This window comes from Phyllobates terribilis, unplaced genomic scaffold (assembly GCF_046119375.1).
Source record: "Phyllobates terribilis strain yellow unplaced genomic scaffold, ASM4611937v1 Scaffold_12__6_contigs__length_324123572, whole genome shotgun sequence".
Taxonomy (NCBI): Eukaryota; Metazoa; Chordata; class Amphibia; order Anura; family Dendrobatidae; genus Phyllobates; species Phyllobates terribilis.
This window is the reverse complement of record NW_027362772.1, coordinates 193,321,158-193,347,611: the sequence shown is the minus strand read 5'-3', so window position 1 is coordinate 193,347,611 and position 26,454 is coordinate 193,321,158. Positions and strand designations below refer to the sequence as shown.

Below are 26,454 nucleotides of genomic sequence, written 5' to 3'. Positions count from 1 at the left end.
CTGCTGTCCTCTAGAGTCTTTATGTAGAAGGATAGAGGTCCCTTTTTATACCCACAGCTGTCCTTGGGGCCATTATCCACAGGTTTGGGGGAGGTGGGAGGAGGTCATCTCTCATTGTTCAAGTGTTGAATTAACCTGCATATTTTGTCCTTCAATGTTTGCAGAACAACAAGCTGCATGGACTGATGCAATAGGTAGTCAGCAGGTATTCACCAAATTAACAAACATCAATTGTTCAATTAACTTGCACCTTTGTCCCTCAATGATAGTAGAATAATAAGCTGCAAGGACTGATACATTAGGTAGTTAACAACCATTCAACAAACATCAATTCAACCAATAACAAGAGTCAACGTTCAAACTCTTATGAACAATAGCTCATGTCCCTGGGCCTACTGAACAATATGTCTGGCGTAATTGAGAATAAAAGCTGTGTCATCACAATGGGTATAGACAAACTCATTTTCAAAATTAACCATAAAACAATTTGGATAGGACTTTAGATCTCATAGCTGTTCCCTTTTTTTGAAAATAGAATGCACATGTGGGTGAAGTGGTGCCAAGAAAAAAAATGAAAATTCAAAGAAAAGACAAAAATTCAAATTTTAAATACTGGAGTTTCAATCAATAATCATGAACTATTATTTTGATGGTACAACATATTTAGCCACGTTCACACGTTCAGTATTTAGTCAGTATTTTACGTCAGTTTTTGTAAGCCAAAATCAGAAGTGAGTGAAAAATGCAGAAGTGGTGCATGTGTTTCTATTATGCTTTTTCTCTGATAGTTCTACTCCTCATTTTGGCTTACAAATACCCATGTAAAATACATAAGTACTGAACGCATGAATGTGGCTTCATGGTGATACCTACAGACCTACAGATTGATGCCATGCTATTCCATGTGTTATGTTACTATTTTTTATTTTTGTTTGAGAAATGAGAATATTAATGCATTCATCTAAAATATAGATTTCTTTAATCTCTAAGAACAAAATGAAGCCTTTCTAATTTTAGTACATTTCTATGCAAAATAAGGAAAATATAGCTAAATCTTCTTAATACACCGAGAGGAGTATCATATAGCAATATTGTATTTGGTGGTCAGCAATGGTGCAGATTAAGCAAACTTCTCAAAAGGGTACATGTTATAATAAATTTAGTGCAACTTGGTTTATCAACCAAATGAGAGATAACCATCTGTAATAGGAATAACAAATTACAAGGAAAATAGCTTATTTTCATAGAAAATATAGTATATGCAAAAAATATATTAGTTAATCAAAATTAAGAACTTACCTATAGAACAAAGAACAGTACATCTTTTACTTTTGCCACTCAATTTTACCTTATGGGGAATACTTTGTGTCTTTAAAGGGGTTGTCCACTATTTTCGCATTGTTGCCCTATCCTAAGGATAGGGCATCAGTGTGAAAGTAGTGGACAACATCTTTAAACATCAAATAAGTCCCCTATTAACTGTTCTTCTGAAGTTTCATTACCTCATTGTTGCATGGCACTGCTGAGTGCTGTGAATATTGAGAAGGATGCCATTGCTACATTATTACCTTACATTAGGCCTGCACCACATATGACTCTTGGGCCGCAGGTGGCCCGCCAAAGGGTTTGTTGCGGCCCACAGAGCTGTCACAGAGACATTGGCTTCGCTCTCCCTCTGTTTACATGTATTTGCGTCTTTCAGGTGCCGGCACTAGGGCAGAGGAGCGCCAGTCAGTCCCTGATGTGCAGCAGCGTGATGAGGTCAGCACGATGCTGACCTCATCACACTGCTGTCGGTGCGGCAGAGGCAACGGACACTGCAGGGACTGGCAAGGAGGAGTTGAAGATTAAATGTGCTTTCATTTTTTTTTTTTTTTTTTAATATATAATTTTTATTAACTTTTTCAAAAAGAAACAAAACATACCAAATTAAGGTAATAATCAGATACCTGTTTGCAGACTGGGTATAAAGAGATAGTACTTACATATTTGATTGCTAAAGCAAAACAATATAATATAAGAACTTAATAACATTGTAACTTACATCAGTTTAATTAATATGCAATCCAGTTGACACTCTGATTTATTGAAGCCGTCTTGTTAGATTAGACTACCTATGTTAGTATTATAGACCATCACCAAATGATCCCTCCATTCCACTCTCTCACCCCCCTCCCCCCTCAATCCAGGTGTAATGGACCTAAGCTATCCCCAAGATCTTCCAGAATGTACCACACTGTGGAAGTGAAGGGTTCCACCATTTTCTTTTTTTCATTTAATGAGCAGCAATTTACAATAAACTGTTTCCATTTCGGAAGAAATTTGCCAGCTTTTGTTTCCTTATTGCTAAGGGCACCTTGTTGCTCTATTCCCATAAAATGTTTCATTTGAGCTGTTAACTCTTCAATGGAGGGGGGGGGTGTTGGCTTCTAGCCAATATTTAAGTAATTGTTTTTTGCCGGGATAAGTAGGGTGTGGAGCAATTTCGGAGGGTTTCCCCTCTTCCCCTCAGAGTTTTCTGTGTTGTTCCAAAAATGTAACAAGGCTAGATAAGGGGAAAGATAATAACTCAGACCCCTAATGGTGTAGATCATAGCTGATACTTGTCCCCAATATGAAACTGAAGCCGGGCATGACCATAGGCCGTGCATGAGTTCAGAGAGTGAAAGGTGGCATTTAGGGCAAGCTGTTAGCCTGTTTGAAAGCGGGTCTTTTTTAGGTATGTTAAATGCATAGATGGCGCCATGCATGATTTTATATTGTGTTTCTCTTCAAGCTTCATTTATAATGTGTTTTCTTAGTAAATTCCAGCCTGACCTGATCTTTTCAGAGATTTCCACATCTTCCATCTGTTGTCTCCAATATTTGAAGAAAGTATCTGGGTGAACTCCAAGTAGATTGGATCTCATTGCAGAATAAAGGACAGAAATTGAAGGGGTACCCATTGGAGACAACAGAATGACATCCAAGACATTTTGGGAGACCTCAAAGGTCACATGTTTTAAATTGGCCATAATGGATAGTTTGATTAGTTCATATTGGAAATAATGTTGGGGAGGTAGATTGTATCTGTCTAAACACTCAGTACATGTCATCCATCTTTGCTCACTTGAGTAGAGAAGATGGGATGCGTTGTCTACACCTGCCTGCCGCCATTTCAGAAATAGTTTATTTTCATTACCCTGGGGGAATTCTGGGTTTTGCCATATCGGGAGATGCTTTGAAATCCTGAAAGAAAGTCCGTATTTTGTTCTGACTGCCGTCCAAGTGGAAATAGTGTCCCTAAGGATTGTTGACTTTTTAACTGCCAAGGGAAGGGAGGTAAATCGAGAATGAAGGAGGGCAACCAGGTCAAGGGGGTATGCATAATCTGCTTCCAACGTTTAGTCAGAATATGTGCGTCTCTTATGGAACCAGTCTATTATATACCGGAAAAGGCAAGCAAGATTGTAATTTCTGATGCTTGGGAAATTAATGCCTCCGTCGTCTTTGTAAGCCATAAGTTTGCTCATACTAATCCTGGGACGTTTTCCATTCCAAATAAAGTGACTGAAGGCTCTACTGAGTGTAGTTACGTCCGTGTGTTTCAGGAGTAATGGTAAGGTTTGTAGTTGGTACATAATCCTGGCTGTACTGATCATTTTTACCAAATGTGCCCTACCCATAAAAGCCAGAGGCAAATCTTGCCATGACTTTAATTGGTTGATGATTTTTTTTTATAAGAGGAGGGTAGTTTAAGGTGTTTATAGATGAAGGCAAATGGCCTATTTTAATTCCCAGGTAGGTGATATGTGAGAGTGCTAGGGATATACCATTTAAAGACCCATCTGGGCAGAGTTTTGTTCCCTTTTCGGTTAATGGGAGTATTTCACATTTTTTAACATTGATTTTAAACCCTGAGTAAGAGCCAAAATTTTGAAGTAAGTCTAATACTATAGGTCGATGTTGGGTGGGGTCAGACATAAATAAAATGACATAGTCAGCAAAGAAAGCCGCCTGAATTGATTTCCTAGTAAACTGAATACCTGTGAAAGTGCTTGCACCAGACAAAATGCGGACTAAGGGCTCCATAGCTAAGTTGTAGAGGAGGGGGGACAACGAACAACCCTGCCTTGTTCCTTTTTCAAGGGGGAATGAAGTGGACAAGAAACCCGGAGTGTAAACCTGAGCCCTTGGAGATGAATATAGATTACGAATGTAGTTAAAGAAGGGGCCTGTTAGTGACATTTTTGTTAAGACCATATACAACCACTCCCAATTTATATTATCAAAGGCTTTTTCCGCGTCCAAGGAAACAATCACTGGGGGACCCTTTACATCTGGTAAGAAGTGAATTTCATCTAGTAACAGTAGTACTTTTCTGATACTTAGAGTGGCCGAGCGACCTTTTACAAAGCCCGCCTGGGCAGGAGAAATGAGATGGGGTAAGATGGAGGCCAGTCTGTCAGCCATAATTTTAGATATGATCTTAATATCAGTATTAATGAGAAAGATTGGTCTATATGAGCTAGGGAAAAGTGGGTCTTTTCTGGTTTTAGTAGTAATTTAATATACGCTGTGTTTGCAGAAGGAAAAATGGGGTCTCCTTGAGATAGTTTATTAAAAATGTATTCCAATAAAGGGGAAATTTCCTCTCTCAGAGATTTGAAAAATTCATTTGTGTAACCATCTGGGCCGGGTGCTTTGTTCGGTTTTAGGTTCTTAATTGTATTCGTGACCTCTTCCAAAGAGATAGGTTTGTTTAAAATAGCTTTTTGTTCCTCTGAGAAGATTGGTAGCTTAACTTTATCTAAAAGTGTAATTGAGGAGGAAGGGGTTTGCCTTGAATTTTTGTAGAGGTCTTTATAAAAAGAACCTAATATCTCGTTATTGTTTTAGGGTTGGTATGGATTTCCCCATTGGTACTTTTTAATTGAAAAATCCCCTGTGGTTTTCTCATCCCCTTAGCTAAATTAGCCAACATCCGCCCCAATTTATTTCCGAATCTATAAAAATAAGCTTCAGATTAGGATAAGTGAAATTTTTCCCTCAAGTCTGCATATTGATTGAATTCCACTTGTTTTTGCGATCAGTGTTTTTTATTTATGGTGGAGGGGTCAAGCAAGAATTTGGTGTAGGCTTGTTTTAAGTCAGTAGAGAGTTCCCCATATCTCTTTAGAACTTTTTTTTGTGGGAAAATGTATACGCCAAAATTTTCCCCCTGAGCACCGCTTTGGCCGACTCCCACAGTAATATTGGGTCGTTTTGGTGTTCCGCGTTGTCTGAAATAAATTCTTGCCACCATAATTTGAGGGAGAAGGTAAAATAGTCATCTTTATAGACGTAATTGGGAAATCTCCATAGAAAATCTGTGCCTCTGGAAAAAGACTGTGATAGTTCCAGAATTACTGGAGCATGGTCCGAAATAGCGATATTGTCTATGTGTACAGAGATCAATTTGGCCAACAGGGAAGGGGAGACAAACATTTATTGCTAGGATTAAGGAACCTCCACGAGTGACATGTGGACATGAGAGGTGATAGCATCTTATCATGTGTAGTTGTTGACTGTATGATGCCTGTAGTATTTTTCCTGTCTTCATGTACCGACACTACTGAATTGATGCCCCCCCCTACTATTTTATTGGAGTTGGGGTCTTGCAAAAGTCTAGTTTCCAACTGTTTGAAAAAGGATTTATTTCCTACATTAGGTGCATATACATTACAAATGAATAAAACCCCACAGGGCGTAGATATTGTTAAGTGAACCAATCTACCCTCACTATCTATTTGTTGGCTGAAGTGTTTGTTGATAAGAATTAGGACCCCAGCCTTTCTATTCACTGAAGAGGAACCATAAACGGCGCCCACCCATAACTTCTTCATCCGAGAGAAATCTTTCTCTGGAAGATGTGTTTCCTGAAGGAGGGCTATGTCGGGTTTTAGGCGTTTTAGATGTCTGAGGATTTTCATACATTTTTGGGGAGATCTCAAACCCTTAACGTTCCATGACACAATATACATAAATAGAAGTAATATGGTTAAATCAAATTGGTGGGGTGTTTGTAAAATAATGATGGCAGTGATGGCATTCAACTGGAATAAAGAAACGGAAATCATTCTCAACATTATATACCAAAATTGAACAATAAACATTCAAAACAGTAGAACATATTAGTCCTAGTATGAGCAGAGGCATTTCGTCCCAGCTCGCTAGGAGAACCTTTCCCCTGGGCTTCACTTCTGCCCGACCATGTGTATAAGATTTTCAAATAAAATCTCCCCTGTTTTGTTATTTTCATTTTTTTTGCTTTTTCCCCTCATTTGCTCCCAGTTCTATCCCTCCTCCCCCAATTAGTAAAACATGTCATTTACTGTATTAGGAGTCCAAAGAGAGAGAAGGAAGGGCGGGAGCTGCAATTTCCAATTGGCCACTCAAATCGAGGCGTCCCATGTGTAGAGAAGATAATTTACTGAATAATTAACTTTTTTTTGTTACGTTTTTGTTAGGTCTCCGTTCGCCTTTACCTGTTCGGCTTCCGAATCTCTCTGAGGTTCTTGGACATGAAGTCTCGTTGTCATCTTGAGGGGTCCGATCCGGGCTGACCCCTTGGGCACAGCAGGTTGTTGACAAAAGTTTTGGCTTTGTCCGGAGATATGAATTCACGAAAAGAGCCATTTGAGTCTTTCAATCGTAGAGTAGCTGGGTAGCGGAGTTGAAAGTGGACCTTTTCTTTATGGAGTCTAGTGCAGCTGGAGCTAAATGCTTTGCGTTTTCTGGTCACCTCAATGGAGTAATCCTCAAAGAGCAAAATTTTATGACCCTGAATGACCAGCGGATGATTGAGTTGTTTATAAGCTTTTATAATGTCTGCTTTATAGTTAAAATCCAGGAATTTCATGATAACCTGTCTAGGTCTGGATGTGTCGCGGTTCGAGGATGTTGAGGGTGGGGGGCCAATCCTGTGTACTCTTTCCACATTTCTGCCCTCAGGTAATTTTAGAGCCTTTAGGATATCGTTTTCACATAGTGGTTTCAGAACACTTTGGGGATATGATTCCAGTAGTCCCACCAGATGCAAGTTGCTCCGCCGGCAGCGACTCTCCAGGTCATCAATACGGTCTCTCAGGATCATGTTTTCACGAGCAATAGCTGTCACTTTTGCTTGGTCCTCTTTTGAGTCATCCTCAATGGTCGATACCCGCGATTCTAAATCAGTCAGCTGTTCAGCTTGTTCATCTTGCCTAACCTGTAAGTCCATCAGTGCAGAATTAAATGTAGATTGAATGATAGATTTAATTTCCGGTAGCAATTTAGCTGTAACCTCAGCTGCCAGTTCCGATGGGTCCATTTGTGTGTCCCCTTTCTTTACCGAAGAGGTGCGGGATGGTCTAAGGGAGTGGCATGCCTCCTCGTCACCATCTATTTGAGAGAGTTGTTTCTCTTGATCAAGAATTGAGGCCATCTTGGTATGATTAGAAATGTCAATATGATGAGAAGAGGTGGGCTGGTTTTGCCCACTACGAAGGAGGTAGCGGTCCATAAACCCAAAAGTTGGTATTTAAAGATAGCCTTCAGCTAGGTGACGATAACAAAGACCTTGAGGGTTCTGAATGTGGGGATCAGATGGTTAAATGGGAAACCATAGGGGAGAACATAAGCAGTTAATTAGAATTCACATGGTCGGCGCCTGAACCGGAAGACTTACAGATTCATATTTTACAGGTTGTTCTTATTTCATGGTCATCAGAGCAAACTGCCTATTGTCCATTTATAGATTTTATTCCACACCGTGGCTGGGTATTAGAAGGTAGCAGTAATAAATCTTGGATGCAGTACCAGGTTAAGACTGGTTATGGTGTTATTTTGCATATATCCACAAGATGCTGCCAGAGACTCTGCGATGGTGATATTAGAGAGCTTCTGTATATTAGGAAATGGAGAAAAGGAGCCCACTGCAGGATTTTCATGTGCACATGCTTTTTTTTCACCTATAGAGCAGTATCTATGTATCTATAGAGGTTTTATAGTGGAAAGGTGATGCCACATATAGTTCTATTGGATTGCCAAGTGTGGATTTATTGTGGCCCCAGTCAGAGTCTGTGCTGCTAATAACCAGCTTCTCCTCGGGTCTCACTCTCCCCAAGATGGCAGGCGCTTCTGTTGCGAGAAACCCCCTCAGGCAGCAGATGCGGCTCAGGGTCTTCCCCTACCTCCGCTTTGGATCTTACCGGACAGCGACTCTCTCCAAATCCTCCTCAAATGCTCAAAACTTGGTTCTGGTAATGTATTAATATACTGATGGTGTTTCTGGTAGTGTATTTATGTAAGTACCCCTTTATATTTTTTTGCTGCCCTTGAAATTGGCTCAGTATGGCAATGTGGCCCTTGGACCAAAAAAATGTTGTGCACCATTGCCTTACATGCTATGGTCAATAGCGACTGCAATATTGAAGTGGTTGACAGAGGCAGGAGGGTCTGTTTGACAACCTTTGGATGCCCAGCAATGGGGTATTGATTGTTGGCATGCCAGACGGGACTTTAGCAAAAGATCTTAGGCCTGCCATAGCTATTGTGCTATGCACAGTCTAATATACTGCCTGTCAGTTTTACACTGGCGAGCAATAAGGCTTTGACATACTGAAACACAGAATTCACTCAGCTCACCACACTCTGTTTACTACCAGATAAAATTCACCCAATTATAACAAAAGGTCAGCACATCCATATGGATAAAATAACTTTTTTATCTCCATGTAATTTTAAAAGACCAGTCCATATACTGATGCATTTCCAAAGCTCTCCGCGTTCTTAATCTTGACGTGACATTATAGCCGGCCGAGCACGTTTTGAAAAGGATAAAAAAAAAAAAAAAAAAAAAAAAAAAAAAAAGGGAACTGCCATTTTGTTTTGTTTTTTCTTTGTGTGTTTTTGGGCATGCACCTGTTTTTCTTTTCCTTTCTCCCTTGGGTATGGGTTCAGTTGCAGAGCTTGCAGAGAAGAACAAGGACAGGGTTATCTGATTGGTGCTCATATTCGTCCGGACCTTCAGTCGCTTGAAGGGTCTTGGTTTCCAGGTGACACTGTATAGGTGAATGGATGAACCCTATGGGTAGGGCAACATGGATGTGGAACAGCGGATTCATTTAGTGGGACCATATATGGGATCCTCAGCGTTTGGCAGGCGGTACCATCTATTGGACCACAAGAACACTAACTGACATTCACTTTTCCGACTTTTTTAAAACTTCTGATATATCTGTTGTTTGAATATTAATATTTTGTTTATTATGTTAAAGCACATGTCACTTTTTATGTATGGTAATATGTTTCACTTGCCTTACTTGCTATTGTACATTTGTTCGTAAATGCTATTTTGTTTAATCACAGGGATCACCATGTTTACCCTTATAGTTCCGCATCTCAGTGGGGACATATATATAGGGTTAATTGTATTTGAGCTATATAGCATAATCTTGAGCTGTATGTTCCTTTTCCATTTCTTACGCACATTCACTTTCCTACCTGGCGGTACGGTATCTTAGAGTAGATATACACACTCTTCCAGCATTTACCCTGCCCTGGACAGAGCGCATGCGTCACCTTCCAGCCTCCGGGGACTCCCTATGATGCACTGTTCCTCACACGCTTGCGTCCCACACTTGAGTGTCAGAGAGCGTCCCCAGGAAGTCCCGCGTACCGAAAAGGCGGGCGGAGATGACATGCACCAGTTACGTCATGGGTGGGCGTACCTTATGATTCACTGATGGCACCTATTAGACTCTCTATAAATTGGTCACTGCCCCTCACCTTGACACCCCCCCAGAAGAAGCTGGCGGCGAAACGTGCATCGGGTTGAGGGGCCATTGGAGAACACTCAGGACCGCGGCATCCCCTATCATTTGGCATCTCTTGTTGTTTGGTAAGCATTTATCTCCCATACATTTATGTTAGGGTGTATTCGTCCTGGGTATTTTGCCAGTTATAATATTATGTTGGGGTTACTTACCTTGAGCAGTCAGACACTGGTCTATTGGATTGAGGGGACTGTGTATTTCAGGTGCCTTACATTGGGGCTTATTATACATATTATTTAACACGTCTCCTATCTAATCGTTAGTGAGGTGTATAATTAATGATTGCACAGGTCACTTTATTTGGATCGCTGCTATATATTGTTATTATTCACTCTTAGCATGTTAGTATATTGTCCTGATAAATTATAATATATATATATATATATATATATATATATATATATATATATATATATATATATATATATATATGTTAAGGGAGGTCACAGCACCAATATTACCTTACTTGGTTTATTTCCCTAATTGATTATTTAAATATTTTGTTCCTATGTCCCCATTATGGTACTTTGCTTGTTTTATAATGATTTTAATAATTTTCAATAAGCATTGGTTATTTTAATGATGGATCTCTCCATGGCTCTTGCTTTAATATATTGAGTTTGAGCATTCTGTTGTTGGAATTTATGTTGGAGTGCCATTTTTCTTTACATACAGACAATGGAGTTTATTTACAGTCTAATATATTGCCTGTCAGTTTTACACTGACGAGCAATAAGGCTTTGACATACTGATACATAGAATTCACTCAGCTCACCACACTCCTCATTCTTTCATTGTCCATGAACGACATTTGCCAATCTTCTGTTTACTACCAGATACAATTCACCCAATTATAACAATAGGTCAGCACATCCATATGGATAAAATAACTTTTTTATCTCCATGTAATTTTAAAAGGCCAGTCCATATACGGATGCGTTTCCAAAGCTCTCCGCGTTCTTAATCACAGTCATCAATGGGAGTGTCAGAAAAACTTTTCAAAACCACATAAACCAATCACGTGTGAAAACATCATTGCAAACATGTTTAAGGATTATATATTGCATTGTTATGAAAAAAACTTTACAACCATCATTTCAATATACACAAAAGATTGTGCGTAAAATTAATTCTATTATCTATAGTGTGTAAGCCCAATATCCATTTAGCTTCTCTCAGATGCACATTCCTTTTCCAATCTCCACCACTTAATGGATGCTTAACTCTTTCTACAGGTAAGAAATGAAAACTGCCCACACTATTTCTGTGCACCTCCACAAAATGTTTCAATGCCCCTGGATATGGTTTATTACCACTGGCTATGTTGGACAAATGTTCTGCAATATTTTTTATGTCTCTAGTTGTAAAACCCACGTATTTTATACCACATATTTCACAATTATTTATTTTTTTATACCACATATTTCACAAAATTTATTTATAAATATATATAAATATATACAGTATACGTCTGAATAAAAGTAATATTTATTTTATGGTGCATAATAAAAGGTGATAATTTAAAGCACAGATAAACAATGACAAAATGCAGTCGTCGTCCCCCCAAGAAAAAGTAAGTAAAAGTCAAGAAATTACATGTATCCCAAAATAATGCCATTAAAGAGAACATATATTCTTTAAGAAAATAAAACATTTTTTTTATAGACCTAAGTTATCGCCCTAAGAATGTGGAGGCACAAAACATTCTGCCAAAGTGGGGTTGGTAAAGGGGGTGGGTAAAAACTCCAATATTGTAGTGGTTAAATGTGATGTCCACTGCTGGACGACCCCTGGTTAATCAATTCAGGACCCCAATTAAGATGAAAACAATGTATACTCACCTACTGCAGTGGCGCCTTTCTAGTAATGTCAGTGCCGCTGTTCTCTACGGCTGATATGAATTATGTAATGTGCCCGCTGCACTCAATGAGTGGCCACTGTTTGACTGCAGCCTTTGCTATTTTGTCCAAGCGGACGTCTGCGTTGATGGAATATTAATGAGCTGCAGCCAATCAGCGGCTGCTCTTTGGCTGTAGCGTGCGACTTCGCTGTAATGGTGCTGCTGTGGTAGGTGAGAATGCACTGCTTTTACTTTTATTTTGTCCCTCCGTTGATAAAGCAATGGTTGTGGACCACTCAGTTAAGGAAAAATGCTGAAGAGGTGGCTTTCAAGGTGTAACAGGGACAGTTCAAGTATTACAATATTTAAAAAAAAGTGCATTATTTGTGACTTCTGTTTCTTATGGCAAAGTATGAATTTTGCTGATGTACTCTATAGCATTGATAATGTTTTTTTTTTCTTCAGATTTTCATTACTTTTTAGACATAAACTTGCTTTTAAATAAGCAGTAAGGCTGTGTGCCCACGATGAGTTTTCTAAGCGTTTCCGCAGCGGAAAAAACGCTGCAGAAACGCTTAAAAAACGCTTGGTAGAAGGTCTGCCATGTTCCCCAATGATAACCCGCATGTGCTGTGCACATGCTGCGGAAATTTGCGCTGTGGGTTATCATTGTGGAAAAAATTCAGCATTACCAATTATTTTGCGGAAGCGCTGCGTTTTCGCCGCCATTGACTTGCATTGGAACGCATGGATTCCACATCACTGGATCTGTACATGCGGAATCCATGCATTTCAATGTGCGGATGGTACTCAGGTCTGGATGAGAGGAGACTCTCCTCCGGACCCGGGTACCATAGTACCTGTAAAAAAAAGAATAAAATAAAAAAGAATAAAATAAAAAATAAATATTATACTTACCTTCTGATGGCCCCCGGTCTACTTGTCTTCACTTGCCGGCAGATCACGGTAGACTGAAGGATCTGTGCTGACGTCATAGTCATGTGATGGCAGGTCCTTCAGTGTACCGCGAGCTGCCGGCAAGACAGGACGGATCGAATCAAGACTCCGGGGGCCATCAAAAGGTAAATATAGATTTATTTTTTTATTTTTTACCATTCTTTCGGTCACACTATATAAATCCATGCCGTTTGCATGGATTTATATAGTGTGACCAAGTTGTCAAGCACTTTCCAAGTGATGCTAAAATCTCTTGGAAAGCGCTTGTCAACCCGCATGCAGAAATGCAAGTGAAGAACGCTTCACTTCCGCATGTCCCTGGCAGGAAAACGCATGTACAATCTGCATGCATTTTTTCTACCAGGGAGATGCAGAAACGCTCAGGAAAAAATCCAGAGCATTTCTGTATCGTGGGCACATAGCCTAAGAGTTTTAGGGAGTAATCAAGTTTTACAGTTCTACAATCTTTTCTACTGCAGCTTTTATGCTATTCTATAAGAATATAATAGAGATTAACTACAGTTCATTTGGCAGAATTGATGCATGTAAAAAACATACACAAGGTCTCATTCAGGCATGTCCATATTCCAGATGCAATTCTCTACAGTTCTCTCGTATTAAATGTGCCACTCTATTGGAGAGTCTGAATGAGGTCTTACAATCATGAATTTCATTTCTCTAATATGACATTTTATATTTGTTGGATTTATTACACATAATTTTCCAAGGTGATTTGATATATTTTATTACTTCACTTGAGGCACATCTCTTGTTTGGGTCTGGTACGAGCAAATTTTTCAGCATTTCTAGAGCCTCTGTGCTAAAGGTATTCCACTGGTTTGGAAGCCGAAATATCTTGCTGCTTTTATGCCACTTGGTATATTGAACAAAATTTTTATCAGCTGAGACTGCTGAGGTCCATGGAAAATATCCTGTCAAAATGCAAAAGAGAAGTACCCCAAATCCCCAAGTATCCAAGCTTCCTTGCACATTAAGCTTGTCTGTTAATCCTAAACGGCACATCTCGGGAGCTGTATATGGCAAATTTTCAGACATTGATTCAACATATGTTCCTGCTGTGCATGAAAGACCAAAATCTGTCAGTTTAACCTTGCGACATTCTTGATCAAAGATTAGAACATTTTCAGGCTTTATGTCACGATGAACAAGGCCTTTCGTGTGCATATACTCTAGAGCACTGGAAAGTTGGATAGCACACCGTTTAACTGTATTTTCTGGCAATCCAATCTATGAATGACCAAAAAAGTAGAATATGTTACACAGTAAACAAAATGCAAATGAAAAAACATAGCATTTTTATGGCTATACTAAGCACTTCCTGAACATAAAATATTGCAGTTGGAGCCTTGCATAAGAAATCCATAATTTTAGCCTTGCATAAGAGATCCATAGTTCTAGTCTTATATAAGAGATCCATAGTTCTAGTCCTGCATAAGAGAGCCATAATTCTAGTCTTATATAAGAGATCCATAGTTCTAGTCCAGCATAAGAAATCCATAATTCTAGCCTTATATAAGAGATCCATAATTCTAGCCCTGCATAAGAGATCCATAGTTCTAGACTTATATAAGAGATCCATAGTTCTAGTCCTGCATAAGAGATCCATAATTCTAGCCTTATATAAGAGATCCATAGTTCTAGCCCTGCATAAGAGATCCATAATTCTAGCCTTATATAAGAGATCCATAATTCTAGCCCTGCATAAGAGATCCATAATTTTAGCCTTGCATAAGAGATCCATAGTTCTAGCCTTATATAAGAGATCCATAGTTCTAGTCCTGCATAAGAGATCCATAATTCTAGTCTTATATAAGAGATCCATAGTTTTAGTCCTGCATAAGAGATCCATAATTCTAGTCTTATATAAGAGATCTATAGTTCTAGTCCAGCATAAGAAATCCATAATTCTAGCGTTATATAAGAGATCCATAATTCTAGCCCTGCATAAGAGATCCATAGTTCTAGCCTTATATAAGAGATCCATAGTTCTAGTCCTGCATAAGAGATCCATAATTCTAGCCTTATATAAGAGATCCATAATTCTAGCCCTGCATAAGAGATCCATAGTTCTAGCCCTATATAAGAGATCCATAATTCTAGCCTTATATAAGAGATCTATATTTCTAGTCCTGCATAAGAGATCCATAGTTCTAGCCCTATGTAAGAGCCCATAATTCTAGCCTTGCATAAGAGATCCATAGTTCTAGCCTTATTTAAGAGAGCAACACAACACAGAAGCTAGGCCAAGTTCCAGGCTGGCTAGAAGCTTAGAGAGAGGGAGACACGAATCATGAGGCCTTAGGCTATGTGCCCACGTAGCCGATTTGATGCAGAGCTTTTTTGTCTTTCTCTGGCAGAAAAAAACGCATGCAGATTTACATGCGTTTTTTCTGCCAGAGAGAAGCGTTTTTTCAGCGTTTTTACATGCGTTTTCGCATGCGTTTTGTCAAGCAGTTTTCCAAGCGATTTTGAGCATCACTTGGAAAAGTGCTTGACAAGTTGGTCACACTATATAAATCCATGCAACTGGCATGGATTTATATAGTGTGACCAAGTAATAGTTAAAAAAAAGAATAAGAATGGTAAAAAATAAAAAAAAAAGATTATACTCACCTTCCGATGTCCTCCCGGTGTTTTGTCCACACCTTTCGGTCTCTTGCAATGCTCGCGGTGGTGTGAAGGACCTGCGGTGGCGTCATTGAGTCATGTGATGGGTCACATGACTCAGTGACGTCATGGCAGGTCCTTCACAACAGCGCGAGCATTGCAAGAGACCGGACGGCGTGGACAAAACACCGGGAGGACATCGGAAGGTGAGTATAAACTTTATTTTTTATTTTAAATTCTTTTTTTACAGATTCTATGGTACCCAGGTCTGGATGAGAGTCTCCTCTCCTCCAGACTTGGGTACCATCTGCAGATTAGAACGCGCCAATTACGCAAGTACAGATGCAGTCTTGCAGAATTGGCACGTTCTAATGCAACTCAATGGCGGCGATTACGCTGCGTGTCTGCAAAATTAATGGACATGCTGCATATTTTTGAGCGCAGCATAAACGCTGCGGAAAAATCCGCAGCATGGGCATTGAATGTGCGGAATTGCATTGGAGACCATGGGGGAAGGTTTACCAAGCGTTTCCCAAACGTTTACGCTGCGGAAATTCCGCAGCATAAATGCTTGGAAAATGCATCGTGAGCACACAGCCTTATACCCGCTCACTGAGGAGAAGTCCTGAAGTGCACCCTTCCTAGCAAGTACCCTGGACCATACCTGCCGTTACACCAGTAAAGGTACTGAAGTGAATCCCCTGTGTGCGTGTTCGTCATTCCCCCTGACCTGGCCATCTCTCACCTGCATCCCTTCCATCAACCCTGCCCCGGGGGCTCGCTCTGCCTGTGGGGAGCGGAAACATCCCAGCTGCCATCTCATCACCTACGGAGGTCTGCAGCAGCGCCGGTAACCATTACCGGAAACCACAGGTGGCATCACGAAGCAAACTGTTATTAACCAAAAACCTCTTTTTCAAGAGAGACCCCAGAGTACGGGCTCGGGAGCTGACTGCCGTGACATCCTAAGCAAGGTAAAAGGCCCGGGTACCGAGTCCCCTATATCCCCCTGGGTGAGACATCTCTCTTCCTGGCGTCACGAACAGGATTTCGTGCCCGTTGCCACCGGGTACTGTGTGCCGTATTTGAACTGTGTTTAAACTGTGGTCAACATTGCCGCCATTACCTTATACCATTCTTCGCCGCGCGGGAAGAAGAGGGGCGTAACCGCGGGAATCAGAGAGGCGTGACTGCTGGAAGCGTGCGAAGCTCAAGCCCCGCCTCGCGCTCTGACGCAGCACCAGGAAGCGTCAGGTCCTGGAAGGAGACCGTCGTCTGCGGAGCTGCGGCCTACCCGATTGAAGAAACAGGAGGTAGGCTACGGTTTACTAGGGGGGGCGCAACCATGGCCGACGACCAGCAAGACGCCAGAGCACCGGATAACGCTCTCGATGCTCAACTTGCGCCCAGCGCTGCTCAGGCCAGAGCGGCCGTCCCACCAGCAGTGGTCGTGACTCCATTGATACCCATGGCCCTGCCGTATATCCCTGGAGCGAAATGGCTTCCCCAGTATGACGGCAAACCAGACACCCTGTCTGGATTCAAAACGAAAATATGCGGTGTACTGGATATGTACTCAATGACTGGTAAGCAGAGAGCCGCTGTTGTGCTGGGACAATTGACTGGTGCCGCAGAGCGGGAAGTTGAAACCTGGCCAGCCGCAGACCAGGAATCAGTATCCATTATCTTTAAGAGACTGCAAACTGTCTTTGAAAACCGCACTGAGACAGATCTTCGGATGAGGTCCTATCACTGTACCCAGAAGCCTGAGGACAGTATCCGGGACTACGCCTGGCGCTTACAGGAAGCCTTGCGGGCACTGAAACAGGTTAGTCCAGCAAGCATACATGATGAGAACAAAATTCTGACAGAACAATTCATCCGGGGGTTAAGGTCCCAGGAGGAGAGCAGAACTGTACGGTAGTGGGCCTTAGATCATCCAGATGCCACCTTTGACGCCCTGAAGGACATGGCTATTAAGGGTCTGCAGCCCCTGGAACCATCAGATACTGCTATCCAGCATTACCAGGGTGGGGCCACCCCAGTGCCCGCAGCACCCAATGCTCCTTCATTAGCGGCTGAGACAAAAGTGCAAACAGCGCCCCCTAGCGAGCTGGACAGCCTGCGCTCTGAAGTGCGTCAGCTAAGTAAAACCCTGACCACTGTTTTGAGCGCCCTGCAGCTACGGATGGAGCCCGAGCCGGAAGGAAGGATCTTACTCGCCGACATTCCTGAGGATGTCCCCTGGATGAGGAGAAGGAGGACAACGCCACCCCGTAGGAGGACAACGCCACCCCGTGGGAGGACCAACGACCAACGTCACCCTCCAGGAGAATTCATCTGCTACCGTTGCCACAAGGCAGGCCACACCGCGCGGAACTGTCCTTTAAACGGGCAAACCTGGGGCAAAGGGCCGACACCCAGGAGTAGATCAACCAGGCCCATCAAGCTGGTACGACTGGTTTGTAGGAGGAAGGCCTTTCCTGTCCATCGTGCTGGACGGCATAGCAACACCTGCATTACTGGACACCGGCTCACAGGTAACTATCATACCTGATGTCCTCTACAAAAGGTACTGGTCCATAGATGAACTCCACCCGCCAACCCGAACCTCTCTGTGTATGCCTCTAACGGCCTTCCTCTTAACCTAGTAGGGGTTAAGGATGTGACAGTGAAGGTGGCGAGAGTGGAACTAAAGGACCAAGGATTAATTGTCATAGAATCTAACCCTGGTGATACCAATCCGTATATGATACTTGGTACAAATATTGTTGGTAACTGTTTGGGAGAAGTGTTGTTTTTACTCCAACAGATTGCTGACACTGCCAAACCAGGGCAGAGGAAGGTGCTCCAGAAAGAAATTCGAGCCCTACTGTACCAGCAACAGGTAAAGCTAACAGGTGGTGAGATTGGTAATGTACGGGTGACCCGATACCCATTGTTATTCCGCCAATGAGTGAGATGCTGATTTGGCGTAGGGCAGCAATAGGTCTCAAGGGACAGAACTACCAGGCGGTAATGAAGCCCATTAGCTCAGAGCACAGACCTACACTTCTAACTGCTAGAGGGGTAGTTGATGTACGCAATGGGAGGGTACCTGTACGTCTCCTAAATTGTGGGGAGGAGGAAGTTAAATTGCCACGATACGTCACTGTTGCCAGATTGTATACTGTGAATAATGATGCCATACACACAGTGGAATCCTTGACCCCACCAGATACAGTGGAGGACAATGGCTCTGAACCTCAGCCAGAGGAATGGTGTCAACAGCTCCATGTTGGGACTAACGCCACCCCTGTCCATCAGAAACACGGAGTTTACAGAGTGGTTCAGGAATATGAACAGGTGTTTAGTAAACACCCACTTGGTTTTGGAAGGGTTAAAGGGGTACAACACCACATACCCACCGGTAACCATCCACCCATTAAGGAGCATTACAGACCCATACCACCAGCACATTACCAAAAAGCCAAAGAAATGTTGCATAACATGAAAAAGGCGGGGGTAGTAAGGGATAGCTGTAGCCCCTGGGCAGCTCGCCTAGTCCTAGTCAGAAAGAAGGACGGTAGCATGAGGATGTGTGTAGATTATAGACAAATGAATCGAATAACACATAAAGATGCATACCCTTTGCCCCGTATAGAGGAATCCCTGGCTGCACTAAAATCTGCCAATTACTTCTCTACATTGGATCTCACTAGCGGGTACTGGCAAGTCTCTGTTGCTCAGGAAGACCGGGAGAAGACAGCCTTCACCACCCCGATGGGACTGTGCGAATTCAACAGCATGCCGTTTGGACTCTGCAACGCACCCGGAACCTTTCAGAGGTTGATGGAGTGTTGCTTGGGACACCGGAACTTTGAGACAGTGCTACTATACCTGGATGACGTTATCGTGTACTCGAGGACGTATAAAGACCATCTAAAGCACCTGGCGGAGGTATTTGAGGCATTGTCCCTGTATGGGATGAAACTAAAACCTTCTAAGTGCCACCTGCTCAAACAGAAGGTTCAGTACCTGGGACACGTAGTCAGCTCAGAGGGAGTAGCACCAGACCCGGAGAAGGTCACTGCCATCCAGAAGTGGCCTGAACCAAGAAACATCAAAGAAGTATGGCAATTCCTGGGACTGGTCGAGTACTACAGGAGGTTCATAAAGGACTATACCAAAAAGGTAGCACCTCTACAAGATCTCCTGGTAGGACAGTCCAAAAGAGGAAAAAGTCCCCCATTCCAGTGGGGCAAAGAGCAGACAGAGTCCTTTGCATCAATGAAGGAAGTCCTAACCGGTGACGAAACCCTGGCTTACCCTGACTACAGCCAGCCTTTCCTGTTGTACACCGACGCCAGCAACGAGGGACTGGGAGCTGTGTTGTCCCAGAAGCAAAATGGCAGAGAAAAGGTAATTGCGTATGCCAGTAGGAAGCTTCGCCCTACTGAGAGGAACCCGGAGAATTACAGTTCCTTCAAGCTGGAGTTTCTGGCCTTGGTCTGGGCTATCACTGAAAGATTCAAGCATTACCTTGCCTCAACTAAATTCACAGCCTTTACTGACAATAATCCCTTGACACACCTGGAGACAGCCAGGTTGGGAGCCATGGAACAGTGTTGGGTGGCCAGGTTGTCGAATTATCAGTTCACAATCAAGTACTGGGCAGGTCACAAGAACACCAATGTCGATGCCCTGTCAAGAATGCCCCACCAGTCAGACACCGAGGATGAAGTGGATGACCTAGAAGAAGTTGAATTACCTGCTTTCAACAGAAGTGGAGTGGTCCACGAGCAACACGCCTCTAGAAGACGTCATGGTAGGACACAGAATCCTTTACCTCATCACAGTTGGAAGGAGACCCAGGACAGTGACCCGGTTGTCAGCCTCATCAAAGGACTGATAACCCAAGAAAGTTCTCACCTGGAGAAGGATGCTCCTCCGCAAGCCAAACACCTGTGGAATGAGTGAAGCTGGCTGTTCATCTACAGAGAGAAGCTGTGCAGAAGGTATGTCAACCCCAAGACCCATGAAATGGTGTGGCAGATTGTTGTACCCAGGACGGATATCCAGATGGTGTTGGAGGCCTACCACGATCAAGCAGGTCATTTTGGCTGGAAGAAGCTGGAAACCTTGTTGAAGGACCGATTCTATTTGGTTGGAATGCGGAGTTCCATAGAAAGGTGGTGCCGGAATTGTGGGCCCTGTAGCCTCCGAAGGAAAGACTACGGCAGCCAGAAAGCACCCTTGCAGTCCATCAAAACAACCCAACCCCTGGAGATTGTCGCTCTGGATCACGTCAAACTGTCGCCCAGCAGATCAGGTTATTCCTATGCCTTGAACATGGTGGATCACTATTACCAGTTCCTGGTGGTAGCCCCTGTCAAGGACCTGACACCAGGAACTGCAGAAAGAACGTTCCAAGCCTACTTCTGCAGACCCCATGGATATCTGGAAAAGGTGCTCACAGATCAAGGCCTTGCTTTCGAAGCTGAGCTATTCAAGGAATTCTGCCACCTGTATGGGTGCAAGAAGATCCGGACTACGCCATATCATCCGCAAACCAACGGTATGTGCGAGAAAATGAATAACATCGTTATAGACTTGCTAAAAACCCTACCTTTGGAAGAGAGGAACCAGTGGCCAGAAAAGCTACCTGACCTAGTGGACCTGTATAAACACATACCTGTGAGTTCTACTAATTGTGCCCCAGCGTACCTCATGAGAGCAAGACCTGGAAAATTGCCAATGGACTTGGAGCTCGGAGTGGTAGAACCTGCTGCAGATACGTCCACTGAAGATTGGGACACAAGTCTGCAAGAGCAGTACAGGAAGGTACAGGCCTGTGTCGAAGACAGTCTAAACAAGGTGAGGGAAAGACAGGAAGAGCAGTATAACAAATATGCACCAGCAGAACCCTTGGCACCTGGAGAGATAGTGCTAAAGCGGAAAAGAAGAGGTCACAAGCTCAATGACCAGTGGGAAAGAGAGCCGTACACCGTGTTAAACTCCAGATTTGACAACAGTAAAACCTGCCTGATCAGTAAGGATGGAGGTAAGACAACCGCAACAGTCTCAAGAGACCACTTGAAAGTGTGCCCAGGTCTACTGAAGACAACGGAAGAAGAAGTACCTCTTATAGCACCGGAAGAACCCAAGGAAGATGTGCTTCACACAGTTCTAGGAGATTTCCCTGCGGATTGGCCTCAACTTGATGGAGCAGTTATTATACCAGTAATACACTTCTATCAACCACAAGAAGAACCTATGAGCGCTCCTAGAAGAACCTGCTCAGGAACAGGAAGAGTCCCTAGTCAGAGGAGGATCACCCGTTGAGGCAGAGCCTGAAGGCCCAGTAACCAGTGCACTTGCCAGTCCCATAGAGAGATTGAGGCAGTTTTATAATCTACCAGCACGTACACCTGATAGGTTAACAGAGAGTGCATGCACAGACACCAGTATCACCACAGTGCTACGAAGGTCCACACGCAGCACACAAGATCAAATCCCTGCCAGGTATAGGGAATAAGTACAAAGGGCCTACATTGTAAATAGTTACCCAGTTGGGAATTGCCTACTGCTATTTATTATGTGAACTGAAAATAATATGTGCCTTTAGTTACCCGTAAGGGTATAAAGACTTGTAGGCTGAGGACTGTGAGCAGCCAAAAACTGTCCTTGTAAATAGTTGCACTCATCAAAAGTGCCCCCTTATTTGACCATTGAACAAAAACCCGTTTGGCGTGGCCGAAGACGTGGTCCAACACCTGGATCACTTATGCCCTGTAGCCACGCCCAAGGCCTACATTGAGGGTTTTCAGGCGGGTCCCTCATGTTACTCCTTTTGCACTTTCATCGGTGAAATGAACACTGGGTTATGGGACTTACTGTAACTTTATTATTGTTATTGTTATTATAATTATTGTTACTTGTTGTTATTTTAATTAATTATTATTGTTACTTGTTGTTACCTGTTTAAATGCTTCAGTCCAGGAGTACTAAATTGTACTAGGGAGGAATGTGGCACCCTGCTACCACAGGTACTACAGGACCCAAAAGGGTGCATGGACGGACTTCTCCACAAGAGGCCCTCACTACAAACAGACACCTCCACCCTTCCACCTCATACCACCAGAGGGAGCCCGTTAGGGATATATATATATGGAGGGTGGAGCCAGGTAGTCAGTTAGTTGTTCAGAGAGTGTGCTGCCACTGAGAGCAGTGAAGACGCAGCACGTCTGCTGCTGAGTTGAGGGCCCCGAGTGTGGCCGGAGGCAAAGAGGAGAGAGGAGTTGAGGGGGCAGAGGAGCATCTGAGGCTCAACCCAAGATACAAACCGGACACCGGGTCCGCGCCTACAGGGTCCTCTAAACCCAGTAGGGACTACCGGCTTACCAGGAGGCTTCCAGACCCCGGGTCATCCTGAAGCTACCAGCAATAACAGGACTAGGAACCACGAAGGCCCTGGCATCCAGGGATAGTGGTTGCCAAAGAAAGGTCCTACTACCAAGCGGTCAGGTGAGACAGCAACACAACACAGAAGCTAGGCCAAGTTCCAGGCTGGCTAGTATCTTAGAGAGAGGGAAACACGGATCAGGAGGCCTTATACCCGCTCACTGGGGAGAAGTCCTGAAGTGCACCCTTCCTAACAAGTACCCTGGACCATACCTGCCGTTACACCAGTAAAGGTACTGAAGTGAATCCCCTGTGTGCGTGTCCGTCATTCCCCCTGACCTGGCCATCTCTCACCTGTATCCCTTCCATCAACCCTGCCCCGGGGGCTCACTCCACCTGTGGGGAGTAGAAACATCCCAGCTGCCATCTCATCACCCCCGGAGGTCTGCAGCAGCGCCGGTAACCATTACCGGAAACCACAGGTGGCGTCACGAAACAAACTGTTATTAACTAAAAACCCCTTTTTCAAGAGAGACCCCAGAGTACGGGCCCGGGAGCCAACTGCCATGACATCCTAAGCAAGGTAAAAGGCCCGGGTACCGAGTCCCCTATATCCCCCTGGGTGAGACAGTATGTCTACTGATGCTAGCTGATGTTTTAAATGTGTCTTGGTACCACGGATGTTGTAGCAAGCAAGCTTTTCAACCATCGGCAAATGTGAGTTTTTTGTTCAACTAATATTGGATCTCCGATTCTCCACTCTATTCAACATCAGTGGGTGCACCACACAGCAGCATCCAACCATAAGGGAAACACTACAGCCAAGTATCTCCCCTACACATTTATTGTGTCTACCTGTCACTACTCTTTTAGGATATCCCAGGGCCAGGGGCTCCTCCCCTGTCCCTGACGCTAGGGGCACCCTAGCTATTCCTGCTCCCCGGATTACTTTGGCGAAGATATCGGGGCCACAAACCTTGCTGGGCTTCTGAATCGACCCTTAGTCTGTTCCCTCCCCCACCCAGGGCAGATGGGAGTAGTAGTGTATGGCAATACAACAACCAGACTTACAAGTTAATACGTACGAAACACCGTGTCTGCAAATTGAGATTCTGATTTGGCTTTTATCCTAAGTCATATTGCACGACTCGTTAAAGGGTTGATTGTGACTTGTAGGATTGATACTTCACAATAGGTGGCGCTATAGAGTACAAGTCCTCTTTTTCTCTGAAGAGGCAATTTGCATATTAAATTTCCCAGAGGAGCATTGCATGGCGAATAAGCCTACTTACCTTGACATGCGAGAGCTGATGTGTCACTCTCCATGAGGAGAAACGCTACCCCTTAGACCTCAGTCCAGAGCCTCTCACCTAGCCAAATCAGTTCTCATACTTTGCACTGACGAGGGCCAACAGCCTGAAACACCGTATCTGCAAATTGAGATTCTGATTTGGCTTTTATCCTAACTCATATTGCACGACTCGTTAAAGGGTTGATTGTGACTTGTAGGATTGCTACTTCCAATAGGTGGCGCTATAGAGTACAAGTCCTCTTTTTCTCTGAAGAGGCAATTTGCATACGTACAGAGATAAAGGAAAATACCAATCGTACAAATATTCTCTCACAAACAGAGGGGAACACCGAGGAGTGAATGAAGGGAAAAATCAAAGTAGGAGAACATGAGGCTTTGCACACAACCAAAACCAAGCAACAGTCTTTAGATAAATCCACCAAATGCCTCCTCAAATAACAAAACTCGACCTACTCCTGAACCATGCAGCATGATGCTAGCTCTGGCAATGCCTGCTTGCCAGAGGCGAGTATATATAGGAGAGGGGAGTGGCCAACACTGAACAGCTGAGAGCATCAAGCAGGTATGCTTCCAGGAGCTCTCAACTGAACAGATTAACCCCTGCATTGCTAGAAGAAACCTACAATGTTTAGTATGAAGGTGAAGTGCTTCTAATTAGTGCAGGAGTAGGAGAAATCAGACAGTGCGGTCTTCAGGCTCCTCTCTGTTGCCGTAAACCTGTGACAGTACCACTGCCTCAGTTAGCTAGGTATTGGTAGAGGTGAGTTATGTGGGCAGCCAGACCCACCCATCTCTTACAGCTGCTCGTAACCCGGCCCCAGGTGCACCAAACAGTCCCCTTAGTGCTTAGGCGCACTAGAATAATTTTCCGGGTTACATCACAGAGGTCAGCCATCTCTGTGATGCATACATCCTATCAACTATGTGTCCGTTAGCCACTTTACATACCTTCCTCTCTGTCTAGTGGTAGGGCTTCGCACCTACTACTAGACAGGGGATTCTCAAGAGGGCATCGGCATTACCATGTAGCTTCCCTGCTCTATGTTCTACATGGAAGTTGAAATCCTGTAGGGCTAAAAACCAGCGGGTGACCCTAGAATTTCTTCCCTTTTTCCCTCATCCATCTGAGTGGGGCATGGTCTGATACCAATTTAAACTTTCATCCCAATAGATAGTACCTTAGTGTGTCCACCGCCCACTTTACGGCCAAGCATTTCTTTTCTATGACAGCATAATTCTTTTCACACGAAGACCGGCTCTTACTCAGGTAGAGAACAGGGTGCTCCTCCCTGTGTATCTCCTGGGAAAGGACTGCTCCTAAACCAACATCTGAGGCATCTATCTGGAGTATAAACTCTTTGTTGAAGTCGGGGGCAACCAGAATCGGTTGCTTACACAGAGCCCCTTTCATTTCTTGAAAGGTCGTCACCCCCTCTTCAGACCATTTGGCCATTGCTAATTTTGTCCCCTTAAGGAGGTCAGTCAGGGGTGCGGCCATCATGGTGAGGTTTGGGATGAACCTCCTGTAGTATCCCACGATCCTTAGAAAGGCTCTAACTTGCTTCATCGAACGTGGTCTACTTTACTGATTTGGGGTTTGATCTCACCTCTACCCTCTACATATCACAGGTATTTGGCTTCTTAACCCATGGCACATTTTTTTGGGTTTATAGAAAACCCCGCCTTTCTTAGGGCATCAAACACTGCATGGACCTTTTCCAAATGACTTCCCCAGTCTGGGCTGAAGATTACAATATCGTCCAGGTATGCTGCGGCATATTCCTTATGGAGTGCAAGGATCGGCCCATGGCCCTGTGGAAGGTGGCCAGGGGCCTTGCAATCCAAATGGCATCTGGACATATTGGAAGCATCCGTCCGGCATAGAAAACGCAGTCTTCTCCTTGGCTACCGGTGACAAGGGGATCTGCCAATATCCCTTTGTTAAATCCAAGGTGGTTATGTAACTTGCTGGCCCAAGTCTCTGAATCAGCTCATAGACATGCGGCATCGGATATGGGTCGAATTTGGAGATCTCATTCAACTTCCAATAGTCATTGCAGAATCTCCATTCGCCATGAGGGTTTGGGACCAGGACAATCGGGCTCGACCAACCGCTCTTGGATTCTTCAATAACCCCGAGTTTAAACGTATGCTCCACCTCCTTGGAGTTCAATTCTCGTCGGGCCTCCGGAATTTGATAAGCCTTCAAGTGTACGCGCACATGTGGCTCCGTCAGAACTTTGTGTTCTATGACTTTTGTGCACCCCGGCAATTCCGAGAACAGGTCCCTGTTCTTCTGCAGCAACTCCTGACACTGCTGTTTTTGGACCTTCGACAGTGTCTCCGCTTTGGTGACATCTCCAACCTCGCCTTCTGGTTTGCCCAGCAAGCACGGAGTTTCAGCCGGCTCTCTGTCTTGTCATGGCTTGATGAGGTTGATGTAGTAGATCTGGTAAGGTTTCTGTCTTCCTGGTTGATGAAACTTATAGTTCACATCA

At 43.7% G+C, this 26,454-nt stretch overlaps 1 protein-coding gene across 4 annotated transcripts in view; it reads right to left on the bottom strand.

The window, feature by feature from the left end:
- Positions 1 to 10,724: 10,724 nt before the first annotated feature.
- Positions 10,725 to 26,454, bottom strand: part of LOC141172392 (serine/threonine-protein kinase SBK1-like) — a 76,118-nt gene continuing 60,388 nt past the window's right edge. For 3 of the 4 annotated variants that reach the window (XM_073656545.1, XM_073656544.1, XM_073656543.1), the window contains one exon: positions 10,725 to 13,881. In XM_073656545.1, coding sequence (XP_073512646.1) covers positions 13,312 to 13,881 — 570 coding nt within the window. In that variant the 3' untranslated portion in view covers positions 10,725 to 13,311. The remainder of the gene's footprint in view (positions 13,882 to 26,454) is intronic. The other variant, XM_073656542.1, reaches the window with a different exon arrangement.